The sequence below is a fragment of the Lepidochelys kempii genome, chromosome 9 (genome assembly GCF_965140265.1).
Source record: "Lepidochelys kempii isolate rLepKem1 chromosome 9, rLepKem1.hap2, whole genome shotgun sequence".
NCBI lineage: Eukaryota > Metazoa > Chordata > Testudines > Cheloniidae > Lepidochelys > Lepidochelys kempii.
In genome coordinates, this window is record NC_133264.1 from 82,918,248 (window position 1) to 82,946,192 (window position 27,945).

Consider the following 27,945-nt stretch of genomic DNA (forward strand, 5'->3'; position numbering starts at 1 on the left):
AAACAGTAAAAGGCAGGCTGGTTTTTAAGTTTAAATTCAGAATATTTCAAAACTGAAGTACTGATATCCTATCTGATAATATAGATTACTGGTCCAGTAAGTCAGGAAAACAATTCTCCAAGTTGTGTGTGTCCTGCCTAAGATGCACTGACAGGGTTTGTAAAGACTGCGAAGCTTTTACAAGATTTTCTGTTTATATGGAATTTCTGAATTATTTACAATTCAAACTACTTATGAAAACTATACATTGAGTCAAAATGATAACGAAATTACTGGACTATGTATGTAGCAATTGTAGATGCAAATTTAGAGGACCCAGACCATAACATTTTTTTAATTCAAAGGAAAATAGATTACTATAATATTAAGTTGATTGAGTTAACGTGAAGGTAAAGTATTTCCATACCTGAACACATCCAGCTAGCATCTCATACAGTATGTGGGCACGCTTCTTCATTACTCTAACATCTACCATGGTGGAGTCTGCACACTGACCATTCTGGATTGGATTTATAAACCGATTTCTGAATTCCTTAATTGACCCAAGCAAATTTTCCTTGATAAAATTAACCATGCAGTGATCTGGAAGAGAAAGATCAACTCCAGTTCTTTAAAATTAAATAGTTCCTATGGAAAAGTTTGTTTTAAGGAAAGCAGAGAATGGGTGTGTGTACACCTTTCATAAACTCTTTTCTGTTAAGCAAGGTAATGTAAGGCCAAAATTTTCCCAAGTGAGTCCTTAAAGTTAAACATCTACCATCCATATTTAGGTACCTATGTACTTTGATTTTCAGACGGTATTAACCATTTTTGAAAAATTGGCATAAATGTTGATCTGATGCATTGATGTAAGACTTACTTGGAATGTCGTACTGCCTGTGAGCTTAAACATGCAGGGAAGCAATGATATAGAAAAATTATATTTACAGTAGGTTTTGTAATAGTTGAAAACAAAATTATGGCAGTCAGTAGAGGCATGCATTACCGGGGGATTTCATTCTAAATTAACTAGACTTCCAAGAGTGACTTAGTATGTAAGCATCAGATTTCTAAAGCAGTTTACATAGCTAAAACATCTCCAATACATTTATCCAGAAGGTAAACTAAAAAGTAATGAAAATTATTCTACTAGCTGTAAGGTGTGGTCTGGTACCACCAGGAACAGATTATTTTCTCCTACTTCAAAACTAAATATATTTATAATAATATATTACTATACTGGCAGAAATGTATTGAAGGAAATGTTTTCTGCACTGACTATAGAAGCATTTACTTACATTCTATAAGATTATTCTGCAGGGGTGTTCCTGTAAGAATTATTCTCCTCCTGGATCGTATAGAATTCATAGCTTTAGAAACAGCAGAAGCTTCATTTTTTAATATGTGCCCTTCATCACAAATAACAAAGTCAGGGCCTAGAAGAAAATCAAGATGTCTAATGCAATTAACTTTATTTTCTGTAACCACGAGGACGCTCGTGTCTACAAGAGTCTGACTTTGCTCTATTAACAGGCAACCATATGCTGTTTTTAAATAAAGCTCTCTAGATTTAAGGGCATTAAAGCCCATACCCTTGGGCTTGCAAATGCATTCACAGTAGTTGATTCTTCCAAGATACGTAACATAGTGCACAATGTATTAGTGGGTAGAATTAAGCAAAACGTTTTACAGTACATTCCTATTAAAAACGTCTAAACGCACACTATAGAGACAAGATGAGTGAGGGAATATGTTTTATTGAACCTAAGGAAGAGCTCTGGGTAGCTCAAAAGCTTGTCTCTCTCACCAATAGAAGTTGGTCCATTAAAAGATATTATCTCACCCACCTTGTTTCTCTAATATCCTGGAATCAACACGGCTACAACCACACTGTAAAATGTATATTAGTAATGCACGTTTTCCCTGTCAAGTTTCATAAGCACACATTTTTAAAGTCACATTACACTGCCATCTATTGGTGACTGATAAGAAGTTATAAAGAGAACCAAAGTCCAACAGCAACTTTCTGTATGAAGACAACAGAGCAGTATGCAATATCCTACTTGACAACAGATAGAGCTGAAAGCCTAATGAGTTATCCAAGTGGTAAACTTGATTTGCCCACTGGTAAAAGACAAATTTTATTTGATGTTAAATAATATCAAAGGCCCAGCTCAAAGTTCCCCCAAGCTTTTTTTTTTTTTTTTTTAAAAACATTAATTTCAAGCAAAGCAACAACTTCATTTTTATTGGGTTTAATGCCAACACATATCAATCACTTCTTGATACTTAACTTACACAAAAATTCTTAACATTTAAATTTACAACTACCTCTATAAATTTGGATGCCAAGATAGCAAGAGAGAAAAAAATATATGAAAACTTCTTTTAGAAAGCCAGCTGCCTGATCAATCCCTCATAAAGATAGTTTGTTTCCAATACAGCTTTGCAAAATTCTACCTGCCCATTCATCCACGACAAGTAGCCTTTTCTAACAAGTAACCATACGATTTGTTTCTTTTATTATCACAGTCAAAGCCAAATAACTAGGTTTTGTGCTTAGACTAGTACTTTTTCATGACAAATATGCATGTCTAATCTAGGCCATTGTAGAATAGCTCCTCATCATTCTCCTAGAAGCTAATGCTGGGATCAGAGACCCATCACTCAAGGTATAACTATTAAATAACACAATGCATTTATATTGTATTTTCCATCAAAGAATCTCAAAGTGCTTGAGAAGTATTAATTCAGCTTTACACATGGAGAAAACTGAGGCACAAAGAAGCCCAAAATCAAATAGAGACAGATCTCAGAGCTACTAATCATGTGTTTTAGTCACAAGACCATTCTTTCCTCATCAGTAAGAATAAGCTAGCAACTCCTTTATGACTAAATGCATCTTGCCCAATGCACCTTCATGAAGCCGAAGACTTAGAATTTAAAATTAATTTGTCTTGCTTTGTGGTCATTGTCATTTGATCAGCCATTAATTTTTCCCATTCTGCTGTGAAGGACCAACCCAGAAAAAGGACATGAGTTTGGACATGATGGAGATGGAGACAAGGCAGAGCACAATGAGCTATCAGAAAGCCAAGAACTATTTAGGGTCTACTCATCAGAAGAGCGGTGCAGATCACCTGCACTCAAAAGACAATGCCACTATTCTTAATGACAGGTTTCAGAGTAACAGCCATGTTAGTCTGTATTCGCAAAAAGAAAAGGAGTACTTGTGGCACCTTAGAGACTAACCAATTTATTTGAGCATAAGCTTTCGTGAGCTACAGCTCAATTCATCGGATGCATACCGTGGAAACTGCAGCAGATATTATATACACACAGAGATCATGAAACAATACCTTCTCCCACCCCACTGTCCTGCTGGTAATAGCTTATCTAAATTGATCATCAAGTTGGGCCATTTCCAGCACAAATCCAGGTTTTCTCACCCTCCACCCCCCTACACACAAACTCACTCTCCTGCTGGTAATAGCCCATCCAAAGTGACAACTCTCTTCACAATGTGCATGATAATCAAGGTGGGCCATTTCCTGCACAAATCCAGGTTCTCTCACCCCCTCACCCCCCTCCAAAAACCACACACACAAACTCACTCTCCTCCACAGACCATCTTTTATTAACTAGCCCATAACTCAAGGTAAGATCCATATCTTTGCCTTAGCTTCAGCTGAAGAGAGTTCACAGCTTTTCTTCACTCGTGTTATACTTCAGTGGCCACCCTACTGGATGAAACAGGGAAGCCAAGGCTGTCTGTAGCAGGGAGATTACATATTAGGTAAACAGTTTTGCCCTGGCTCTCCACGTTAGGCAGCTGGCAGCTTTCCAGACTCACGACCCACACAGAATATCTAGTTCGTTGTTGACTTCTTCCCTCCCACAGATACTGATTTTTCCTTAACTTTTAATTTCCCTACTCATAGGAAAAAAAAGCATTCAGGGATCTGAGTTTCCCAATTAGTATAACTGTGCATTAATCAAACACTGGGGATGCACATAAGTTTCATCAGTATATCTTTAAATTTCTTTTCACTGTTTTAGGTTTTTGAAGGTTTAGATCCTCTTTTCCCTCCCCCCACCTATTCTCTTGTGTTACCCATTCATTTAAAATTGTTGGAGGAGGAGTCTCTGCATGGCGACCATGGAGGAGTGGCTCCCACTGGTGCCGGTGACCAGTGCCAGGGTGGGGAAGACAAGGACTGAGCCAACAGGGCTCGTTTCCCTTTAAATGGCACTGAAGGCCCCGGTACCAAATAGTAACCAGTGGCCACATGCTCCCTTCCACCAGTCAGCACCACCACCACCAAACTCTTGTACTGTCTGTGACTCTGGTACCAACAGCGAGAGCAAGTTTCTGGCCGAAGCTAAAGCCTCAGCCGTGGACGGCATTGCAATAATCCCGGCACCATGCTGACCTTCCAATGCTGACAGTTCGGCTGGTACCAGACTCAAATGAGCCCACATAGGGGCCAGAATCAAAGCATCAAAGCACTGAGCTGCCAGAGCCAAGAAGTGACCTTGGTCACAGGTCACACTCTGCTCTGGTCTCCATGTCTGGCCATCCTTGGGGTCGGAGAACATCCTCTCTCGGTCAGCAGCTTCTTCTGTTTCTTCCTTGGTATTGGGGATGTCAAATGGCTTTGTGACTCTTGGACAGTGGAAGGAGCACTCCTCACTGATGCTGAGGTACTCGGTGCCAAGTCCGAATGGCACGGTTCCAAGGAGGGTCTCACCTCTGCATCCATTAGTTCAGTCTAGCCTCTCCATCCTTTTTGGTATGGGGCTTAAAGTCTCTGCAAATTTTGCAGAAGTCCCCAATATAAGCTTCACCCAAGCACTTAAGACAACCGGAGTGCAGGTTACTCAGGGGCACAGCCTAGTTGCAAGAAGCACAAGGCTTGAAGCCTGGCGACCGAGGCATGCCTCGGTACTGAGAGCGGACGCTAAACAGAGAGAACTAACTGAACAAACTACCAAGACGTAACTATCAACAGCAAATACTGAGAAGACAAAGTCTACTGAGAACTTGCAAGAGTGAGGGGAACAGTCCCAGCAACTGTCATGGGTGGTAAGAACGAACTCAGGGGGTGTGGGATTGGCAAGGCCCTTTATACCGGTGCAATGGATACGCAGCACCAGAGCCAACCCGATGGATACCACTGAAGAAAAAATTTCTGGTGACTGTGCTCAGGGCGTGCACATACCTGCACTGGAATGGACATGTGCAATCACTTGAAGAAAAAAGGTTGACCAAAAGGGATATTTAAGAGATGAGGAAAGGTCATCAACATATTTTTTGTACCTTGTATCTTTTTTCATATGAGTACATCTCATTCATATCCACAAGAGAGTCCTAGCTTAAAATACTCTGAGTCATAACTGAACATTTTTGTAATATAGCTGTGTTACAGAAATCACCCATGCAGAAACTAAGTTAACTGTAAATAAAACAGCTTAGTGGGTTCATTAATACATCATTAAATGATTTTCCTAAAAGTATATGTAAAAAGAAAAATACTAAAACATTTCCCACTTGCAAGAGTTCTAAATTCAGCCCATACCCTTAAATGGACAGCTTAATTGCTACTCTGAGTCCTTACATTAACAACATTCACTTACCTGGATCAACCAGAGCCTTGTTAAATATTTCCTTAAGTTTTCTACTTTTCACATTCCTGCCTTGTGCAAGATTACGGTACATCTCATAACCTATGATCATAACTCCTCCATCTTCCTGCCATCGCTGCAGCATATAGGATCTTTCTTGAGGGCGTTTTACAGTTGCTAATTCAGAAACCTTTTGAAAGAGAATACTGGATGTTGGACTCTGCTTTTAACCAAGACAAAACAGGAGTCTTGCAGAGTACTACACAACTTTTAAATACCTAGATCACACCTACTACATCAGTACAAGTAAATTTTCTGTATACATAAAACACAATCTCTAGTGTGCACTTTGAATGGTGTAATTTTGTCATAATCACTCAAACTGTTCAGCTATATAAGGGACTTTTAAAAAAAGAAAATTCTTAAAAATGAAATACCTCTAGTTTCTCATCATCTTCTAAACCTTCTTGCCATTTTTCAAACTCATTCAGCCAGTTCAAGGCAGTGTTCAGTGGACACACCACGAGAGCTGTGCTGAAATCCAGTTTATCACACAACAGAACTGTATGGAGAAAACTCACTACCTGTAAAGGGAACCAAGCAAACTACTACTTAGTAGGAGAATACTTAAGGAAAAAAAAAAGTTGCACACAGACACACACAGCACCACCATCATTACACACACATCCATGTCCAGTCTTCATTTTCTCCAAATAACGTATAAAAGTTTACAAACAACAATCTTCCTACCCAAACAGCCTCACCCTTTTTGGGGGAGTAGTAGTTAAGACTTTGGGAAGAGGCAGGGCAGAGCAGGGGCAGGGGGTTGGGGGAAGGGATGGAGTGGGGGCGGGGCCTGGGGTGGAATGGAGGTTGCCCCAGCCCCACATCCCCCTAGGGACCGCCCTGTGTGTTTGAGCCTCCTTTCTTCCCCATTGAGAATAAGCCCAACTCCTTAAATTATTTATAAGGAAAGACTGGAGTTTCTTGAAATTTGGCACCAATCTTGCATTACATGCTTTCCAAGTTAACAATTCCTTCAGTATGGTGACCAGTTCTGTACACCATATAACAGTTCATTCCAAACTTCAGGACTGTGCTGCAAATATGCAACATTCAATGGAAACTAAGCTGCTTTTAGCCCTTGGAACTATCCTGCCATCACCAGGTGGAGAACTAGTATACTTGCTCTTATTAAGATGAGAGCTGCTGTTAACATCTTATGCTAAAAATACTCAAGTGTGAAAGGAAAGAGTGCCCAAAGAAATTGGTCATTTAAGCCATCCTGGAGACTTTGACCACTCATTTTACTTGACCTTCATCTCCTTGTTATTTCAAGGTATTACAGAAAATCTCTTAAAACCGGTCTTAAAACCTGTACTTAAAACCTGTACTTCTTACAATGGAAATAAGTGGAGGACAAAAGAACACAGAAGCAGCCGAAAGTTAGAGAGGAAGTTACTGAAAAATAATTGTAAAGGGGGCAGGGGGAATCAATTGCGATTAGATTATAAAGAATGCCCATGAAGACACAATGTATGTTTGTTACTGGCCTTCTGTCCAATAGGAGAGTTACACCCATTAATTCCTTAATCATATGAGCAGTTATAGGTGACACAGAAAAAGAAACGTTCTGCTGTGAAAATATTTCGTAATGATAGAAAACTCTCTTCTTTATCATCTGGATTATCAGATGATCCAACTTGCACATTTGTCATATTAACAGATTCCAATATTTTCCAATGTCTAGTATAAGGTACTAAAGGTTTGCCTAAAAGTCAGATTATGCCAATTCAGAATTGTTTTAGGAAATACTAAAAGGTCAATTTCAGGATTTATGTGAAACCGTAACACTTCCTATGATTTAAGATGGACAAAATAATCGTTTGTGACATCCATAAATGTTGATACTCTTAGAGGCATCATATCAGCCAACAGGATGCTACTTCTAAAGACAGCAGTCTCTTCACACTGGAGATGAGACTATTTTTTTAATATATTAAAACCTATACTGCATCTGAGTTGCCTGATTTTAATACAACTTCCCCTTGAGAAAATAAGGGCTAAATCTCTACAGAATTCTGCTATAGTAGAACTACAAATGAAATCACTGACAGTGAACAGACAGGTATCTCAGACATGACCAGGGGATAATCCGGAGCCACTGAGGAAAGGAACCAATTTAAATAGTAAACTCACTGAAGAAGGAATGTTTCAGAGAGCACAGCCTACTTGAAAAATAAGAGTAATGTTAAATAAATTCAGAAATATGGGTTTCAAATGAACATAACAGATGCTTGTTCATCCCCCTGTAGCTACGTATTATTTTGGAATGCAAAGAAGTTGTATGTATTAACTCTATACAGATCATATGCTTTTAAACTAAGACCAAATTTATTATCTAATTTAGTTATTTTTAGGCAAGTATAATATGCACATTGATAGAGCTCAGGGTGCATGAACATATTTTATAAACGGCAAATACATATTAACGCCAACTCTTTCAGAAAAGAGGACCAATCCCTACGAACTCGCACTTCCTCTTTTTAAGCAACCTCATCAGGCCATTGCCTAGGAGAAGGAGTGGGTCTTACACTGTGTCCTGAAAATGATTAAACTTGGCCTCTGGTTGGACCAGTTGAGAGAGTGGGTTCCAGAGTACAGGATGCCTCACCAAAAGTCCTTTGCCACTTACCTGCAATGTTTTTCCTAGACCCATGCAGTGGGCAAGAATGCATCCGGAACCTGCAGATTTCTTTGTTTTTTTCAAAGATTCACAACAGCAATCCCACATGAACTGAACACCTGGAGAGAATTTTTTTTTAAGAGCTCCTTTAAAAAGTATTAAACGTTTTAAATTTACTAAACAACTTATCTGAAAAGATATTTTTATATAAATTAGCAATCAGATTAAGATATTTCCAACACAATAAAACAAAAACTCAAAGTTAACAGCATTTCCCAAGTAATCGTACATAAGACACCAGTTCAACACGTAGGCCCTGCCAGCACAAGGGGAAAAAAAAAAAAAAAAAAGAGTTCAATTAACATAATTGTCTTTATATTTTCTTACCATCTACTTGATGTGGTTTCAGTTTGGTAACTATGTTTCTGTGAACCTGTACTATAGGTTCTTTGGTTTCTTCATCTTCATCTAAAACCAGTTTAGTTGTGATCGGACACTTTAGAGGTGAAGCATCTTCTATTTCTATCACCTGGAAGCAAAAAACAATGTATTATAGGAATGCTTTGCACATGACTAATTCAGGCCCTTTTAAACACACAAGTTCAATGAAATAGCAAGGCCCTATTTGCTAAATCCAAAAGGAAAGATTTTAAGCAATCTTCCCCTTTTTATCCCCTAACATCTCAGTTCAAGATTTGTCTCCACAAAAAATAATTTAAACAGTTGAGACACGAAACAATAATTCCTTATTTATTGATCATTAACCTTAAACAAAAAAGCTTTATTCTGCAACAAATTACAAGTTTAAGTATGAATGTGTGATTTATGGTGTGATTGTCCCTTTCGGGGAGATCAGTCAACACCTGGTCTCTGGCGTGTCGCTTTAAGATGGTGGTTCTCAACCCATGGCCCACTTGCGGCCCAATCAGCACGAGCTGCGGCCCATGCGACATCCTCAGGGCCAGAGAGGTAGTACATATATTGTGTGGATGTGCCCCATAACACAGAGAGCTGCATCTGAGGCCCACAAAGGTAAATAGGTAGAGAACCAGCACTTTAAGATGCCTGACCACTAATCCTTACTATCCTTAAGGGGATTGTCATCCTATTACACATGGTTCCACAAATCTATAATTTCTAAACACTTAAAATTCCTTACCCGCAGCTAAATTTATGATGTCTTTAAACACCATCAGCAACTAAACTTTCAATCAATATCTCATACAAAAGTAAAAATAAATAAATGAGATGTACCTCTCTTAACTTCTCTCTCTCTCTTTCTCTTTCTGCAATACGTTTTCTTCTCTCTTCCTCCTCCTTCAGTGCATTTTGTGTTTCTGTTCTAAGCTTATCATCTTTAAGAATCTTTCGTATTTTCTTCCGGCCTTTTCCAGGAGATTTTGAATCATTGTCATCTTCATCCTCAGAATTACTCTATTACAATTCAAACCAATTAATCATTAGTATAAAACCTGAGACACGAGGACTATTATAATCCTGACTTTTGAATAAATGATCGAACTTTGTGACACAGTTCTTACCTAAACAGGAAAAGGAGTTTTCAAATTGAATTATCCAGCATAATTTGAAAGATCTTTTACCAACTTGTGTTGACAGTTTAACACATTTAAAAAACACAGGTTAAATTATTTTAAATTATGCCTACACAAAGATATTAAGGGGTGTTTTCAAATCATATTGCTAAAAATGAAAAAAGCACTCTTTCCCTCTTCAACTAGACATACCCATACCTGGACCTAAATCCACTTCTACCACCAGTAATTTCAGTTGTGACAACACAAAGGGAAGCTTCTAGTAATATCCTCCCCATTACTGCTATTCAATATGGTATAACCAGAGAAATCCTACAAGACCTGGTTGACTCCTCGCTCCAGCTATTGCCACTGGTCAGGTGGATAATGAATCTTCTGAGTTTGGTTAAGAAATTCCACTTTACTTAAAAGTAATAGCTGTGTGTCTTCACATAACTCCAAAATGCAGCTGGTTTTAGTTTCTATGAATGGAAATTTTATCTAGTCTAGTCAACAGTTTTCTTATTTAAGAAAAAATAGTTATGTAACAGAGTTCTGTTTTGGCTTTTTTTACTTAAAGTATTTTTTTTACTGTTTGTATATTTTCCTATTTGGTCTGTTTTATGGCTTGAAAGAATATAAATCAAATCTAAAGAGAAATCAAGTATGTCCTAACTCAAATAGTTTATCAATAGGAACACCTGATTTTAAAATAAAGTCTGATATCTGAAATGTCCTTCATTCACTGGGCTAAGCAGCTATTTCTAAAACAGAAAAAAATCAACCATTAGAAAGTCTAAGGACAATGAAAGAAAATGAATTCTTCCACTGTATAATCCATATGTTTAAAATCTGAGTATTCTGTAAAGCAGTTAGAGAAAAAAAGGATTATTCTGATTGAAAAGTGATCTCTATAGATCAGCAGGTTGGAAATCTGCAGGCGAAATCAAAAATTGGGAAGAACTCTCTCACTCCTTCACTGTAATGGCTGCAAACTGGACTGTTCACTGTAGGAAAACAATGTTTCTTTGAGCTCTAAATGTGAATCCTTGGGAAATATTCTGAAAAATAGAAATGTAACAAAAACATTGGATTTTTCCCCTCACAAACAATATATTGAGACAAGTTTTAACTGAAATCTGAAATAATAATCCAATTGACAGACCCTTTTAAATCTCCATTATGGATATAAACTAAAAATATCTGGATCCTGAAGTAGAAAATATGCCAGCTGAACTATTCTCTTCAGACACTAATTCACACAAGTTTCATTATTTCCAAAGTGAAAGAAAGTTGTAAGGGGTTTATTTAAAGTTGTGAAATACCTACTAACTAGTCTAAACAACACTACATAAGGGCGTTACTGTCAATTCCCACATTTTAAAAAAATACCATCAGAGTTACTGTGTGTTATACTCTGTTAAATTAAGGGACAAAACTTCAAATAATAAATGTATTTAAGTTTTTGACCAAACAAAACATTTTCTTGATACAACAATTATGGAGAACAGCTTTACTAAAAACAGCCAGGACTCTCTTTGAGGTGGTTTTGATGGTTTAAACAGCCTATATCTATCCCTTAGACAGCTATACAAACTATTCATCAGAATAATTCCTTTTCCCTTCTATTACCTAAGATTTTGATGACCTCTAAAATAGCTGGCAATTATAACTTGTGTGCTAATTAATTCTCTGTTTCCGTGAATTAAATAAAGATACTAAACTCAACAATCTGCTTAGTACTTATTTTATTTTACACTATTGCACCTGGAAGAAATTAATAGTTTTTTTTTATTTTTTCTTTCCACTTGAATAAACTGAGGATCTTTCTGCATATACGAGACAAACGTATTTGGTGGTTTCCCTTTTTAATCTTGAATATTTACTATTACTGCATGCTTGTATCTTTCAGAAAATGTCCACTGATTAAACAAAATGTACATATTATTCTATAGGTAGTCATATACAGAAATATATTATCTGTGCATTCAGAAAGAGGACATTCCAAAAAAAGTAAGACATTTTAAATCATCTGCTTTACATTTTTTCTCCACGCTGTTCAGAGTCAGACACTATAATTGCACCTATTGTGAGATATAATGAAAGGTGTTCAACTGTTACCGAAGGTGTGTTTTCGAATTTTGTCTAAAATGCAAAATATATGTACTGTTCAACATTTAAAAGATCAAAACCATTGTCTAGAATCTGGCCTACTGCAGACAGCTTCTCCCCACAGAAGTCTGCCACTGCTCCTCAAATTGATTTCTTAATAATCCATATCCCTACCATTCCAGCACAGGGTCTCCGACTAAAGGGTAGAAATAAAACAAAAAAAATCAAGAGTATAGAGGTTTATATTACGTATTGTTAGTATTAGAATAACATTCTATTTGAGGTTGTCTGGACATGCGATAAGAATGGAAATGGGAAAAGAATGACCAGCAAAGAAAACGTGGGAGGAAGTCTGAAGAGAAAGGGACTGGAATGCGAAGACCTACAAACAACTGTCATGGACCAGAAGGCGTGGCGAAGAATGGTGGGCACTTCCGACCCCATGTAAACAGGAAAAAGAATCAAGAAGTGAAGTTTATATTAGAATAGCATCCAGAAGGTCACCCAAATCAGGACTGGTGTCCCAATGCACTGGGATTATACAAACACCTAGGAGACCACCTCTAACCCCAATGGATTACAATTTAGTTTAAAACAAGATGCAACAATGGAAATATTAGAGGGATGGGGGACAGAGGATGTGAGTGACACTGACAAGAAAATATGATTATAAAAACAAGCTGCATGTAAAATTAACAGGTTTTAAGTATTTTTTAATAAAGAAAGAATGAATAAAGTACTGAATTGATAGAGAAATGATTATTATTAATATCAGTAATTCTATTAGGTACCTATTATCAACTAGCTATATATTGGAAGTGTCACAGAAGAAGAGAATCTCAAGTACGAATTTGAAGGCTGCCAGAGTACTGGGCTTTATGGATTAGTTTGTAGTGTATAAAAAAATGCCATCAGCAAGTAGGATCATTTAGACCAAACTTTTTTCACTGTAATTTAGGTTTGGACTGAAGTTCCGCCTCATGAGACAAGTGCCAAAAATAAAGACTCTTGAAAGACTTCAGAAGCTTAGGTATACAGTCATCTGCATTTGAAGTTTAATCTGGTTTGGCAGACTCAATCACCTACTAACAGTTTAATGTAAAAATGTAATTATAATAAAGAGAATGTGTGAGTTAAAAATTTTAAAATGTTACAAGACATACAGAAAATGAAGACTCCCTAATTGCACTTTGCAAAAGCAAACTCTAGTTATCATTAAGGTTACAATTTTTTCCGTGAAGGTCACGGAAGTCACAGAATCCATGACTTCCAGCGACACCAGTGACTTCAGCCCGTGGTGGCTGGGAGCTGTGGGCTACTGTGGGGGTGGGGGCACCCGGAGCTCCGAGTGGTCCCCTGCAGCTGCCTAGCCACTGTGGGTGGTGTAGGGACCCCTAAACTGAGCTCCCCATTTTGTCGTGGATATTTTTAGGAAAAGTCCCAGACAGGTCACAGGCTCCTGTGAATTCTTCTTTATTGCCCGTGACCTGTCCGTGACTTTTCATAAAAACGTCTGTGACAAAATCTTAGTTATCATCGGTTTCAACAATTTAGTCAGAACATAAGGCATTGCTATATGGTACCTTATTATTGTTTTCACTAGAAGAATCCTCCTGAACCTTTATGCGTCGTCTTTTCTTTTTCTGCTTGTAACTCCGCTGATTTTCTTCTGCCTCAGCTTTCTTAGCAGATCTGAGAAATGGGAAAAAATTTCATTGATAAACAGGAGAACACTGATGGATCAAATGTTTGTTTTCCTCTTATAAAATACTCTACTACTCAATACAATGGTGTATTTCTCTCTTTTCACCCTATAGACTAACTTCCTCTTACAAGAGGAGCATCACTATTATATCAATTCTCTAGATTAACGGTTTATTCCTTAACAGAAATGCAAAACAATATGTTCTTCTGTAATGTGGACCCCTTTACTATCTTCAGATATGCAATAATGATGAATTATTGACTTTATCAGGCAATAATGGAGTAGATTGCACAGTTTACCAAGAGGGTCCTATAATTTCTAAAGGGGTAAAGGAAAATGCCACATCGTAGTTTTGCATTGAGTATTGTGACACCTATATTGTAACTGGTTTGTACACACATCACTTCCATAGCAAAATAGTATCAATATTAGTGGTTTATTTTCCACCTGTCTCTTTCACACTACACAAACAAGAAGATTACATCCTAGACAACTTCCCATAACCTCACTAAAACTCAATCCTTAATTAGAAGCCATTGTTCCTTGACTGCAGCAAACGTGTTAGAAAAATACCACGTGTTTTTAATGGTCTCATCTTCTCGTATCCCAACTCTCCTAATTATACTGAGACATAAACGAGGAAGTTCGAACTCTCACACTCAACTCAACTTCCAGGCTTTTGAAATAAATGAAATTGCAGATACCGAAATTCTGTAACAAACAACTAAAATTTGTTTCAACTCAGATGAAGTGAGCTGTAGCTCACGAAAGCTTATGCTCAAATAAATTTGTTAGTCTCTAAGGCGTCACAAGTACTCCTTTTCTTTTAACTAAAATTTAGTGTCTGATCTAAAAACCATTGAAGTCAATGGCAGTCTTTGGATCAGGTTCTTAGAACACATCTAAACATTTCAGACATGACATGTGACAGGATTGTACCTTCCCAATAATCAGTTTTTAAAAAGTTCACCTGAGATGACTAGAACTAAAGTTTATTTATACCTTGTTCTAGGACGTTGCTCATCTTCAGATTCACTGACTTCTTCACTAACTCCAGATTCATGAAATTCTGAGTCATCTGAATCATCACTGCTCACTTTAAGAATAAAAAAAAACATATCTACCTCTGTTGTAACCTAAAGTAATATCAATATAACTTTACTAATAATACAAAAGTAATTTGTTTGAAATTAATTTCTGCTGCTTGTAGGACTTGTAAATTCTTGGTCAATAAATGCCCTCATGTGCAGGTAATAAAATATCTCAGTAAGGTAATGCAACAATAGTTGTTTCAATTGAAACATATATGGCTTTGAACTGCTACATATTAAAAATCCAATGCAAATTTTTTTAAAAATAACTCAAAAGGTAATAAAGAGGTCTTTTAAAGGTATATTGTAAGTAATATGTTTTGTTAGAAACCCTAATATTAACAGTAATATTTTATGATTCTTTTTAATTCACTAAACAGTTTTGTTTGGATTTGATTTTCCCTTATTGGTCTAGTACAGTGGTCACCAACCAGTCTAACGCAATCAACTGGTTGATCCTGGAAACTCTTCCAGTCGAACGCGCTCTCAGGCGGTGCACCAGAGCTGCTGCTAAGGTAGGCTCCCTGCCTGCCCTGACCCCATGCCACTCCCATAAGCAGCCAGCATGCCCCCACACGGGTGGGGATTGGGGGGGATGGGGGGGAGGAGAGAGAAGGGATAGAGATCTTCTTCTGCGTGCTGCTCCTGCCTGCAAGCACCACCCCCACAGCTCCCATTGGCCTGCACCCAAACTCCTTCCTAGAGCCCACACCCCCTCCTGTACCCCAGCCCCCTGCCCCAGCCCTGACCCCTCTCTCTGAGAAAGCACCCCATACCCCCTCCTGCAGCCCAGCCCTGACCCCATTCCTAGAGCCAGCACCCCCACACACACCTCAACACTCTGCCCCAGCCCTGAGCCCCCTCCTGCACCCCAACCTTCTACCCCAGGCTCAGCCTGGAGCCCCCTCCTGAACCCCAACCCCTTACCCCAGCCCAGTGAAAGTGAGTGAAGGTGGGGGAGAGAGAGCAAAAGAGAGAGGGGGGATAGAGTGAGTGGGGCGGGACTTTGGGGAAGTGGCAGGGCCCTCAGGGAAGGGGCGGGGTAGATCCTGGGTTGCCCTTAAATTCAAAAAGTGATCTTGCGAGTAAAAAGATTGGAGACCATTGGTCCAGTACATGAAAACAAAAAAGTGAAAACCAACTGATGAGAATCACACTTGATGAAAAGCAAGGCTTTGGTTACAGGAAGCAGCAATTCACACTACAGAGGTATGTTTTCTAAAGCACACTAAATGTGCTGTGCTTTTATTGGTCCATGTAGATTCTGCTGGTGTGCACTAAAAATTCCCTAGTGTTTTATAACACTGTGCTTGGGATAGGTTAAAGTGCAGTAGGACACTTTTAATGAGCACCATGAGGATCTACACAGACCAATTAATGTGCAAAACATTAGTTCACTTTAGAAACCACACCCCTGTACCATGCATTACTCCACCATATAGACAACCCCTAAACTAGATTAAAATATGAACAGTCTACACTGTTAGTAACATAGATAATAAACTGTTGTATAAAAAAAAAGTGTATGAATTTTTTGCCCGACACTGCCCATTCAATGGAACATTTCTTGAGCATTACAAACATGAGGATAGTTTCACATTTCTCCCTTTTCCCCACCACCAAAATAAAAAGCTTTACAGATGGCCTTCAGCTATGTCCCAAATAAGATTTCCATATTTCATTAAATTTATTCACTACCCAAGAGTTGGACCTCATTGCTTTAAAGTTTCAGACCAATTTGGATTGACTTTTCACACATCAGACCAAAGAATTTATTGGATATAAGCTAACTGTTGAAAAAGGATTTAATATATATTTGCAACGGATAGAAAGTTGAACAGTTTTTCCTATTAAAATGGGAGACGGGGTAGTTGAAATGAGGTGTACGTAAATAGATACTTATTCAAAACAAGTAAATACTCCCAGGGATGTTGAAGGCATTCAAGGTCCCCCAACCCTGACAATGACAATGCAGATTCAGGGTGCATTCAGAGGTCACAGCTGTTACTCGAGAGCTAGAAGAGCAGGCACAGAGGATCTACAGAGCCATCCTGCACTGCTTCCAAGGACTGATAGTAGTGTTTTCTTCAAGCACTGTACAGTTCCTTATTTATAGCCATTGTAATCATGCTTCGTGCATATGAAGTGGAATATAGTATTTATCCAATTCATATTAAAGTAAGTACTACAAAAATCAAGTTAGTGGTGTAGAAAATAAATTAAGACTTTTCTATCTGAAAGGAGTTATAAACAGTCAACCATACCACCATTAAAAGTTGATATACATAACCAAGTTTTAAAATATACACAAATCTGAGTATTTTATATGAAAACAAGTGCTCAACCCAGAGATACTGTGATTTTTGGTGAAGTGTGTGGATTTAATATGCTGACGCAAAGACTAAGTTAGAATACAGTTGCTTTACTCAGTCACACTAAACTTTCACTGCAAGGGATAGTTTGTTATCTCCTTTTTATGGATGTCAGTGTTTTCGGATAATAGCACTGCCAATGCCAACGAGCATTGTCTGGATCAGCAACTTCTACAAAAAAAAGGCAAATCTAAATCCTTTGTGCTGAGAGTTCATTTCATTTCTCCCATCTCATGCAAAGTGTGCTACCTCTTTATACCAGATTGCCATCTTTAATGATTTTATCATGAGTTCATTATGTTTAAGTCATGAAGACTCAAAAAGAGGCCAGTATCTATAGTTCATAATTTTGGGGGGCCTGACTCATGATTTTTTAAAAGTCTGACATTTATAAGCAGCTAAAAATATAGTATGCTATTCAGTCCTATTTAGCATTTAAGATTAATTTTGAATACACTGGAAAGCTATACGAGTTTCTTACTAAATGGTATATGTTGCAATAAGTAAATAAAATGCTACTCAGTAAATAACAGAATATAAGTAACTGGGAGTTAGGTTTTTGTTTTATGTACTTGGAGAGGTATAACAATGGAGGACCAAGTCACTGAGCTATTTGAAGTGAAAGAAATTTTACTGCTCCAGGTCAGGGTTGAGGTAATTGAGGAGACTTATGACTAAAGGGTTCTGGAGATTGGTCCGGCCATGCCTTGGTCTGGCATTTTATTTGCTAAAATATTGTAAAAGTTACAACAATATCACAGAAGATGCAAAAATGAGACTTTTATGGGGGAACACTGTAAATATAATACAATACAGGATAATTTATCCTTAGGTACATGGAAGACTACACATGTATGGTATCCTGGCATTACTGCAACACTAAAAATATAACTATACTTTCAAATTGTGCAATAGGGATAATTTTGCTTCCAATGTAAATAAACCATTTACACTCTGAAATGCCATGGTTACTGGAGTCTGCAGTGTTGCTATAGCAGTGTTGGTCCCAGTTGGTCCCATGGTTATTAGATGTAAGAAATCTGCACTAACAGTCATTCCTTTGCTCCTCAACCCAGAAAAAGCTAGAAGAGCTGCATTCTTAGCTTCTTAAGACAAGAAAAATGAGAAATAAAGTTTTCATTTAAGAGTTCCATCTGCCGTCCCATTGTGAACCACTTTAGAAGAACTTGGAGGGATATAGAGTTTAACTCTCTAGGATGAAGGAAATTTCTGGTGACACAAGGGCCTATGTATAGTGTGAGGAAGAGATAGCAGTTGCAGGAGGAAGGAGGAAAAATTGGGTTTTCCTGAATTATACCTATTTGACTTGGTATTAAAATTTCATGACTCAACCAGATTAACCCAATTTTTTAGAGGGTGGGGAGAAGAGAGGGAGGGAGATTAAATAAAGAGAAGGGGATTAAATAAGAGTAAACTATCCTGGAATAATCACTGTGTTATAATAAACCTAGTAAATGAACAAAAACAGACAACAGTCTGGGATGACAGCACAGGAGGAGATGTGTAAAAAATATATTTTAAAATTCCTAGTTCAAAATCTGAGTTCTTTCCAAATTGTTCTAGTTTTAGATATACTGATTTAGTTTAAATGGACTTTAAGAAAATGTGTTTGAGTTAACATCATTATCTTTGAATTTGCTAGCTTTTGCCCTTGTAAATAAATATTTCAAATAGTTTCAATGATAGTTAGGTTTTTTTAATTATTATTTCATCAAAAACTTACCAAATAATTTCATGGGGAGTTCACTGTCCCATGATTAAAGATTATAATTAGAGTATTTTGAAAACAAACACACACAAACAAACAAAGAACCTTATTGACAAAAATTCAGTGACAACAACACTGTTTTCCCTTATGTGCCTGTAGAGAGTTGATGGCACTAACTTCCTCAATCTCAACTGCAAAACAAGAAACTATAGGTGTGAAAGAGTGAGAGGAGGTGTGAGGAAGACAATTTGGAATTCCGGGAAATCTTTTGTTCACTGGAAATCTCCATTACGCCACATAACTGAACATATTTCATCCAATAACAAATACATTCTGCCACACAAACATTTAAATTTTGTACCTTTCCTTCTATTTCTGCGTTTGCCTTCTTTTGCGTCTTTAGATTTTCCCTTTTTTTCTTCTTCAGATTCTCCATCACTCATACTTAGCTTGTGTCTCAGCAGTCTGTGTCTATATCTAGGCTTCTTAGACTCTTCATCATCTGAATCTGATTCAGAATTATCTTCTTTTTCATTCTCCTCTGTCAGAGAGAAGAAAAATCAGCACAGAACTCATACAGGTAGCTATTTGCTCATTTAAGTTGCATTTCATCTATTAAGTATTTCCAGGAAGATGTGATCGAACAAATGCACATATGCACTCCCCCCCCCCACTTTATCTTTGCAATGGAAATGGTTTGATCTTACAGTTATCATATGGATTATCAACAGAAGCAATTTTGTTTTCGTCATACATATCTCACATACTTTACTCCTGGGGGAATTTTACATCACTGAGCATGCACAGAATTCATATCCCAGACAGATTTCTTTGTTTCCCTGCGGAAAAATGAATTCTCATGGGGAAGCAAAGGGAAGCTACAAGAGTGGTCACACGCCCCTCCCCGGCAGCGCAGGCAAGTCAGTTTGGGCTCCTGGAGCAGCCAGTAAAGACATCAATCACGGGGGGTGGGGGGGTGCTTGGCGTTCATGCCTGTGAGAGAAAGAGAGACAGACAGACACACTGTCCCTCTCACTTGCTATTGCGGCATGCTCAGCATGGAGGGACAGGCCATTGGGATGTTTCTGAGGAGGTAGGCGTGGGGCAGGCTCCGTCCCCTAAAGCAGAGCAGAATGCAGCAGCCGGCCTGCTTAGTGAATTGTTCCCATTGTCTTTGTGAATTCCCCCAGGAGTATAAAAGTTTTAAGGCTCCTTTACACATTGCCAGAGTGGTGTAAAGGACCGTATGGCCTTATAAAGAGCTTATGGTGCTTTAGTGATTAGAACTGAACTAAGTTTTTGGACTGAAAAAATTTCCTATCAAAATGTACTCCATGAACTGTTTGCTACTGACCTATCTGGACACGGTCAGTAGCCAACATAAATTGTGAGTTTGATTCCACAGCCCTCACTTGCTCTTCAGTTGCCTATGATATAACACTGAGCATATGGCTGCATATATTTATTTCTAGTTATTAGACAACAAAAGGTCAAACCTAGTTACATTACTATTAGGCAAGGGGGTTTAGGGATTTTCTCCACTGCTCCCCACTCCCATTCTCCATCCATTGTATTGTAGTTTAAATAAATTACCAAAATAATTGAAACCAGCGTGATTATCTTGCATTATTTTGACAAATAAAATATGCAGAATTTTAAAATGTTGTAAACAGAATTTTTAACTTTCTGGTGCAAAACTCCCCCAGGAATAATACTTGTATGTCTTATTGTCTTTTATTAATCAAATATTGCTTAGCACATACTCGATTCTAAATTGGTTATAACGATATGATCATAAAGTAAAAGTACACTTTTACAGAAGTCAAACAGAGAAACCCACAGAACCATACTGACTGAGTTCAGTTTGGCAGTTGATATAAAAAAATGCATGATGTTGTTTGGGGATTGTTTATTGATTTTGCTGTTATCTTTCCCCGAACGACTTCTGAAATTATGACAGATTCTAAAGCACCACTTTTTTCCTGCCACATTTTGGTGCTCACCATCATCTTCTGCGTTTTCATTTTTCTTTCCCGTCTTCTTTTTTCCTTCATCTGATTCTTCATCTGAAGATGCATCCTCATCAGAGGAAAGATTGGCTTTGATTTCTTCTAAAAGCATTTTCTTGGCAATTCTTTGAAGTAAAACAAAAAATACTATGTATTCCATCGCTTACACAATAGATCAATGAATGACAAATGTAATCTTATATAATTCAGCACTTCAGTAACAGGGTTGTGAGCTCAGAAAGAATTAGGAATGGAGAGCAATCATGGTGGTAATGAGAGGATATTCTAACTGACATTTCATATGTTCAACATGGTAATCTGCTTTGGAAAAAGTTCTTTGCAGTGCTCCCAAATAAGCACTTTCCAATTTTAAACCATGTTTACTGCAGATTTTGCTGAAATGTGTTTTTTTTAAAGCAACATTTAATAACTTGGGCCCATTTCATTCCTTCCCACCTGTCCCATCTTCCATGTCACTCATCTTTTCTAATAAACTGTGATGCAATATTAAACTGAATTTTTTTATTATTTTTTTTAATTAATTAATTTATTTATTTATTTTCGTTCTAATGGCCTCAGGAACACTAAGTGTTTTGGGACAAGTCTCTAAATGATTAGAGACAAAAAACAGTATTAAACCAACAGTCAATCTCTGGACACTCTCCTCTATGAATTTAATTCGTGGTAAAGGCAGTATGCACTGAACACCTTAAATTCTGAAGATAAAGGATATGCACTAAAACAATTTTTTATACTATAACTCCACATTTTGCTCCTGACAGCTGTTCCTGAGGTATATGTTACAATCCTTTATGTCTGTGCCCTTGTACTTCAAAGGAGATGCAGCAGGAATAAGTACAGTGTTTTATAGGGCACACATGGTTTCTCAAGAAGATGTGCTTGCAAATGGCTGGAAAAATCTACATCAGTAGAAGACCAGAGAAAAAGGATGAGAGCAGTCTCACATCCCCTCAAACATCTGCCAGCAACCCTCTTATGCACAGTGACCCACAGATGAAGAAAACAGTGATTTGTCAAAAGTTACGGGTCTATATAAACTTGCAGAGTCAGACTATTATCCCACTTCCTGTGGAACAAAAAAAAGGTTGATCAACTTCTCATAGCCTCCCATTCCAACCCAAAAATATTTTCAGTTAAAATACAATAATTTAGACTACGAAAAACGCATTATTTACAGAATCTTTCAACAAAGGAAAATCAAGTATGAAAATACATACAGGGAAAAGTGATGTACAAATGGACAAGAAAATTGTGGACTTAATCTGATACTTTACTTCAAGGGGGAAAAAAAGAATTGTCCCTCATAGGGGATCAGGTCCTATGGAACTGAGGAATAAAAATAATAATATTTTGAATATATTTCTCCTGTCTGCAATGTTAACTGCAAGATTTCATGTATTTTCTCGATCAGATCCAATCATTTTAGCAGTAATGATGAAAAGCATTTTATTGTATATATGTAAGTAAATAAGTAAGTAAGTAATTCAGGAAAGGGAAGTATCTATACCTCATCAGAAACCCAGTTCAAAAGCCAGGAATTTGAACAGTTCTATTCTTCATTCGGAACTGGCACAGAAATAACTGACCCTAATGTCTTGCTTTTTATGTTACACAATTCAAGTAATTAGTAGTCACATTGAACTATAAAATATATTTTATTCTATTTATATTTTCCAGGAATTAATTTGTGCCCCCAAAACAATGCCAAATTTTCCAAGACCACTATTTTATTTTCCCCACGGTTTTTGCAATTACACTTCAATCATACAATATTTTCCATCTTTTAATACACTTTAATATGATTTCAAATAAGAATTCAAGACAGGCATATGTTCAACCGTTATTATTTAAAAGAAAAGAAAGGGGGGGGGAATTAAAAATTATCCAAGAGCATGAAGATGTTTATGGTTGGTGCACTAAGTCACACTGACCTGCAGCATCCACAGCGGAAATATTAAGACATTAAAGAATTATCTGACCCATATATAACTAGATGAGTCATGATATAAAGCTATTTTTTTAAAATAAGTTTACCTAAAAAGTTGCTTTTAATTACTTATATCAACAGACTTCATTTTGTGGACCTGACCCAACATTTATTGAAGTTCATATGGACAAAGTCCCATTCATTTCAATTAGCTTTGTATCAGTCCGTGTAGGAGAAATAAGAGAAGAGTAAATTTTAAATATTAATGAATGTGTATAATATCTGACCAGAGGAATAAATAGTTACGTGTATTTGAAAATTAAATCTTCCCCTTTTGTAGTTTTTTTGAATACTGTACTTATTTGCCCAGATCAGTTGTAATTTTCTTCAGAATACAATGGTTTGGATTCCCAAAAAGGGGAACTATTTCCTTATTTTTAATTATTTTGTAACTTTCATATATAAGTTATTTTAACAAAGTATAATCTAGGTCATGTGGACATCACCAGTAGGTTTGCTAGCTTTTACATAAGAAACACACTCAACACCAGGAAAGGAATAAGGTACTGATGAAAAAAACATTGCAAAACTTAAAATTAAGTTCACAAGTCTCAACATACTGCCCTGTACTAGTGCACCTAAATGATTTCACATTATCCTCAATAGTGCTAAAAGAGTTAATAAAACTTGAAATTGGATAACAAATTCTTACCTGCATTGCAAATCATCTTTTAAAATATACATATATTTATATATTTATTTAAATAAAGTGGATTTTGACTCTTAAAAGGAAGGGTTTTTTCACATTTACAGAATAATGTTTGCTGAGAGAAATCTAAAGAATACATTCAGCAGAATTTCTTCACAAGTACAAACTTGAGTATGCACACATAGAATACTATTTCTTCTCTATTCCAGCCTGCTCCTAAGGATACCCAGGTCACTGTCCACAGTACCATCATCATCTGAACTTCCTCAAGCTGAATAATTTTAATTAAATAATACTAATTAATAAGGATTTCTGAAATTGGCAGATTAATAAATACTTTTATGTTCCACAAGACATTAAAAACACTAATTTTTCAGCTAGTGAAAGCAAGTTCAAACCCTGCTCATCAACAGGGGATGCAACTATTTATTTAGTAGCAATAAGATACAGATTATGGTCCTCGAAAACTAGATTTTCTCTAGTATGTTCCACTGAAGTGGTGCTCTAGTCTGAAAATGTAAAGCATGTTTAAAAATTAGGACTATTTTTCCACTTTTGGTGTAATCAAAGGATTATATATAATGAAATTGGTAAACAATACCGAAAAGACAGTGCTGAACAGATCAAACCCTATAAATGCTTCTGATAAATATTTGGCATAACAGTATTCACATCACCATGTGAAACTGGATGTTTAGCTCTTGAAATCAGTTTTATTAAGTTAAATTATATCTGACCTCAAAGTAAAAATCTACTCCAACTTCAAGTTCAACTTCCAAATTTTTAGAAAGTAATTAAGACTGAAGATCAACAGTTACCTACACTGACAAAGTTTTATTCTTTTCAGCACTTGTTTAACCATCAAACTGTAGAAGCACCAAGACAATACAGATTATGATAGTGTGCAAATCTGTTTCCCCCAACAAATCTCTGGGGGATTTTTATTTATTTTCCTGGGATCGGGGAACTGAGGTGGATTCTTAGCCAACATCAATTACAATTAAATGCTATAAAATTTTTAAATAAAAATAAAAACAAAAAACACTGGGGCCATGCGATCCACTCAATAGTATAATGGGCTGCAAGTGAGGAGACCTGGATGCTATTCCCAGCTCTGCCACAGACTTGCTGTGTGATCTTTAGCAAGTTATTTCACATCTTTGTGACTCTGTTCCCCACACCCTCTAATGTCTAAACAGGCAGTAACTCTTTGGCAAGAACTGACTCATTTATAGCTTTTCAAACATCTTGAGGATACAATGTTGCCACTGTAAAACAAATTTAGCTGAGAATTTAACTAAAAATAATGATTAACACTATGTGTTAACATTCTTAATTAAATTAAATCAACTCACAGGTGGTGTCCATAAACACATATTAGTTATATGTATAATCAAATTGTCCAAAATAAGCCGCTAAAGAGACAAAACCATAAGGCTGCGCTAATAGAAAGCAGCATCCTTTAAGAGTATCAGAAATTTAATTAAATTTCACCTTTAGCATATTTTTAATATTTAGTTGTATTTGTATTTATAGTTTTATATATGTATGTTTGACTGACATTTAGTACACACACAAAAATATTTTCCTTCAGATTAATAATTTACCAAATACTTTGTTCTATAGACTGTATTATGCCTTTGTTTCAACGATCTGATTTTCCATCTCTCAGAGGTATTACAATTAAATTAAATGCTTGGACAAGAAAAATGTTTTACAAAAATTTATTGCATCCATCAAATACTTAAAGGCATTCTGCATTAATACACTATTTACCTCTTAATAAACAAAACTACTGCGAACATATTAACAGTACCATTTAAAAGATCAGAAGGACCAACAATAAACAAATACACAACATAAGATGACAGCATACAGCACTGCCTATCATATTGTGACCAACTCATATATTGCACTTTGGCAAAGATGATTTCAAGACTTATTAAAAAAATTATTCATGTCATTCACATTCAAATGTATTCAAACAATAAAACTTCTAAACTAGAGACTTGCAACCATGAGTGCCCACACTATAAATATTTCATTGGGTACTAGGTACCCTCTTTGGTCTGGTAGAAAAGTGGCAGCTTGTCTGAGTAACAGAAAATATTTTTCTAAAGTTGTGTTGAGTAAAGAAAAAAATTTTTTTTTTAAATCTTCTCAAAATGTTTTCCATCTTTTTACAATTTTGTACCAGTGATTACGGTACAAAGTACAATGAGTGTTGAATGTAATATTAGTGAGTTCAGTTATCAATTACTTCCTGAAGGTTGAAAAGTGTATTTGGTAACAAATACCTCCCCCTACACCTCAGAAATGTATATTCAGAGTATTTCCTAGATAAAAATTTAAACAATGATTCAGTTTGAAAAGTTACACAAACTGATTTTAAAACCTAAAAGAAAATATAATATTATTTAGTGATCAAATCTATTTTGTTCAAGACCTGTAGGGATTGTACTGAGAAACACGATAATCCCCTCCACACTAACAGGTCAAATCTACCAGTTAACATTTGTACTGTAAAAAGCTGAGCTTTCAATGATAAATATTTACTTTAAATCAGCTGAATCATCAACCAGAAATTCTTAAAAACATAACAAAGGTAGAGTGAAATTAAAGTATATTTAAATAAAAGTAAGGTTAACAATGTTTAAATGTTGTGCTTATGGACCTGTGCTGTCAGTCCCTTAAAAGTTATTTTTTAAAAAGTGAATTAAAATGCTTAAATTTTAAAACTGAACATACAGAAGAGCTAGATTAGCAGCAATATTTCTGTACCCAACTGAGGTCCATATAACAAAATTCTGTTTTTAAATTCACTTCAGCTATGTAACAAAACGCAGCTACTTTGTGGAACAGACACAATATTCTATGCTAATAAGGCTCAGAAGCAGAAAAGCAGACTCCATCAACAGTTGTGTTGCAAAGTTACAAAGTCGGTCCCACATTTACTACAGGACAAAGAATTCAGTTTCAGAAATACTGTATAAAGTTTTCTTGGAAAAATTTAATCTAACTACAATAGCTTCCAAAAAGAAACTCCTGCTCATAATTGAGTGTTTAGCATAGAGTCCCTTTAAATTAATACTTTGTTTATGCTGTTACTAATTCAAAAGCCAAAAACTTTTACATTTTATTTCATTCGCTATCCAAGCTACTTTTTGAGGACTACATTGTAATAGTAAAATATAACATACGTTTAAAAAAACAACCACCTAAAAGTAAAATTACATCTATTAGTTTTTATAAATTTAAATTTTAAAACTGAATAATATATAGGCCCAGATCCTGAAATCACTCATTCACATGCTTCACTACGCATGTGAGTAGTTCCCTTCATGGCAAGTAAGCCTATGTATGAGTGCATGTAGCATCAAGACCTTAACCATCACGTAGGTGATTTCAGGTACTCATCAATTTATTAAACCTCAATTTCATTAACAGTCCAGAATATCCATGAAAATGTTTTCTCCATAAACGTGTTCCCATATTTTTGCTTTATCTTTCTAATGAGAAAAGGTGTTTTAATAAAAAAACAAATTATGTAGCTCTAATAATCAAGATCCACTATAAAGATTTTGTCATTGTATATTGCACAGATGCCAATTTTTATAATCTATTCATGTAAGTAGCTGAAATTCACATTTATCAAAGCAGGCTTTTACTTGTCTCAATGAAGAGCTTATCACAAAACCCACATTTTACATAGGAATATAAAACAGACAGTGCTGCAATGCATTTATAACACACCCTATGCAAGGTGTGTTAGTTAACACTTCTAAATATTTTCTTTACATTTCTGGATTTTGGCCTCTGTTTTCTGGCCTCTCGTTCAAACTTGCGGGAAGCCTGTGAGCGAGTCTTTACAAGGCAGGCAGTCCTGGTTTTTACAACCTGCTTGCTGTTCCGTTGCGCCGGTTTGCGCCCACGCCTAGGGTGTGTTATAATCTTTTTAAAGTCCTTATGGATGGAATCATACCTATTCTCAGGATCGTCATCATCCTCCTCCTCTTCCATTGGAACAGCCCCGGATTTAGTATCTCCTTCATCCCCTGGGAAAAAAGTCAGAGATTTGACATAAGGATAAAACCAGCAATGCACATATCAATTTTCTATTGTATGTGACCTGTTGCAGCACACACTCAAATTTAAAGATAACTTGGTACTAAATATCACAACCCGACCTTTAAAAAAATAAAAAAAGCAATCTTGAACAGACAAAGTATTCCCCCATACAATATCTAATAGTAGAAAACTCTTTGAAGCAAGAGCCTTGTTAACATCTATATCTACTACTGTAATTTTCAAGCAAATCTTTAATACCCATATAAAATGAAGCCATAATCTGTATAGATTTTACTTTAAAATGCACAATAATTGAATGCTCCACTCTTCAGGTATCTTAAAAATGAAAATTTTAGATTTTCCTGTCCACTTCACGACTG

The 27,945-nt window shown here is 36.4% G+C and overlaps 1 protein-coding gene across 8 annotated transcripts in view; it reads right to left on the reverse strand.

Annotated features, from left to right (window-relative positions):
• Positions 1 to 27,945, reverse strand: part of ATRX (ATRX chromatin remodeler) — a 140,981-nt gene that overhangs the window by 55,844 nt on the left and 57,192 nt on the right. For all 8 annotated transcript variants that reach the window (XM_073361133.1, XM_073361132.1, XM_073361136.1 and 5 more), the window contains 12 exons: positions 27,480 to 27,552; positions 20,835 to 20,965; positions 19,193 to 19,372; positions 14,642 to 14,735; positions 13,518 to 13,626; positions 9,545 to 9,724; positions 8,678 to 8,819; positions 8,300 to 8,409; positions 6,042 to 6,188; positions 5,617 to 5,794; positions 1,278 to 1,415; positions 407 to 582 (listed from right to left, as the gene is read on the reverse strand). In XM_073361133.1, the coding sequence (XP_073217234.1) occupies positions 407 to 582; positions 1,278 to 1,415; positions 5,617 to 5,794; positions 6,042 to 6,188; positions 8,300 to 8,409; positions 8,678 to 8,819; positions 9,545 to 9,724; positions 13,518 to 13,626; positions 14,642 to 14,735; positions 19,193 to 19,372; positions 20,835 to 20,965; positions 27,480 to 27,552 (1,658 nt within the window). The remainder of the gene's footprint in view (positions 1 to 406; positions 583 to 1,277; positions 1,416 to 5,616; positions 5,795 to 6,041; positions 6,189 to 8,299; positions 8,410 to 8,677; positions 8,820 to 9,544; positions 9,725 to 13,517; positions 13,627 to 14,641; positions 14,736 to 19,192; positions 19,373 to 20,834; positions 20,966 to 27,479; positions 27,553 to 27,945) is intronic.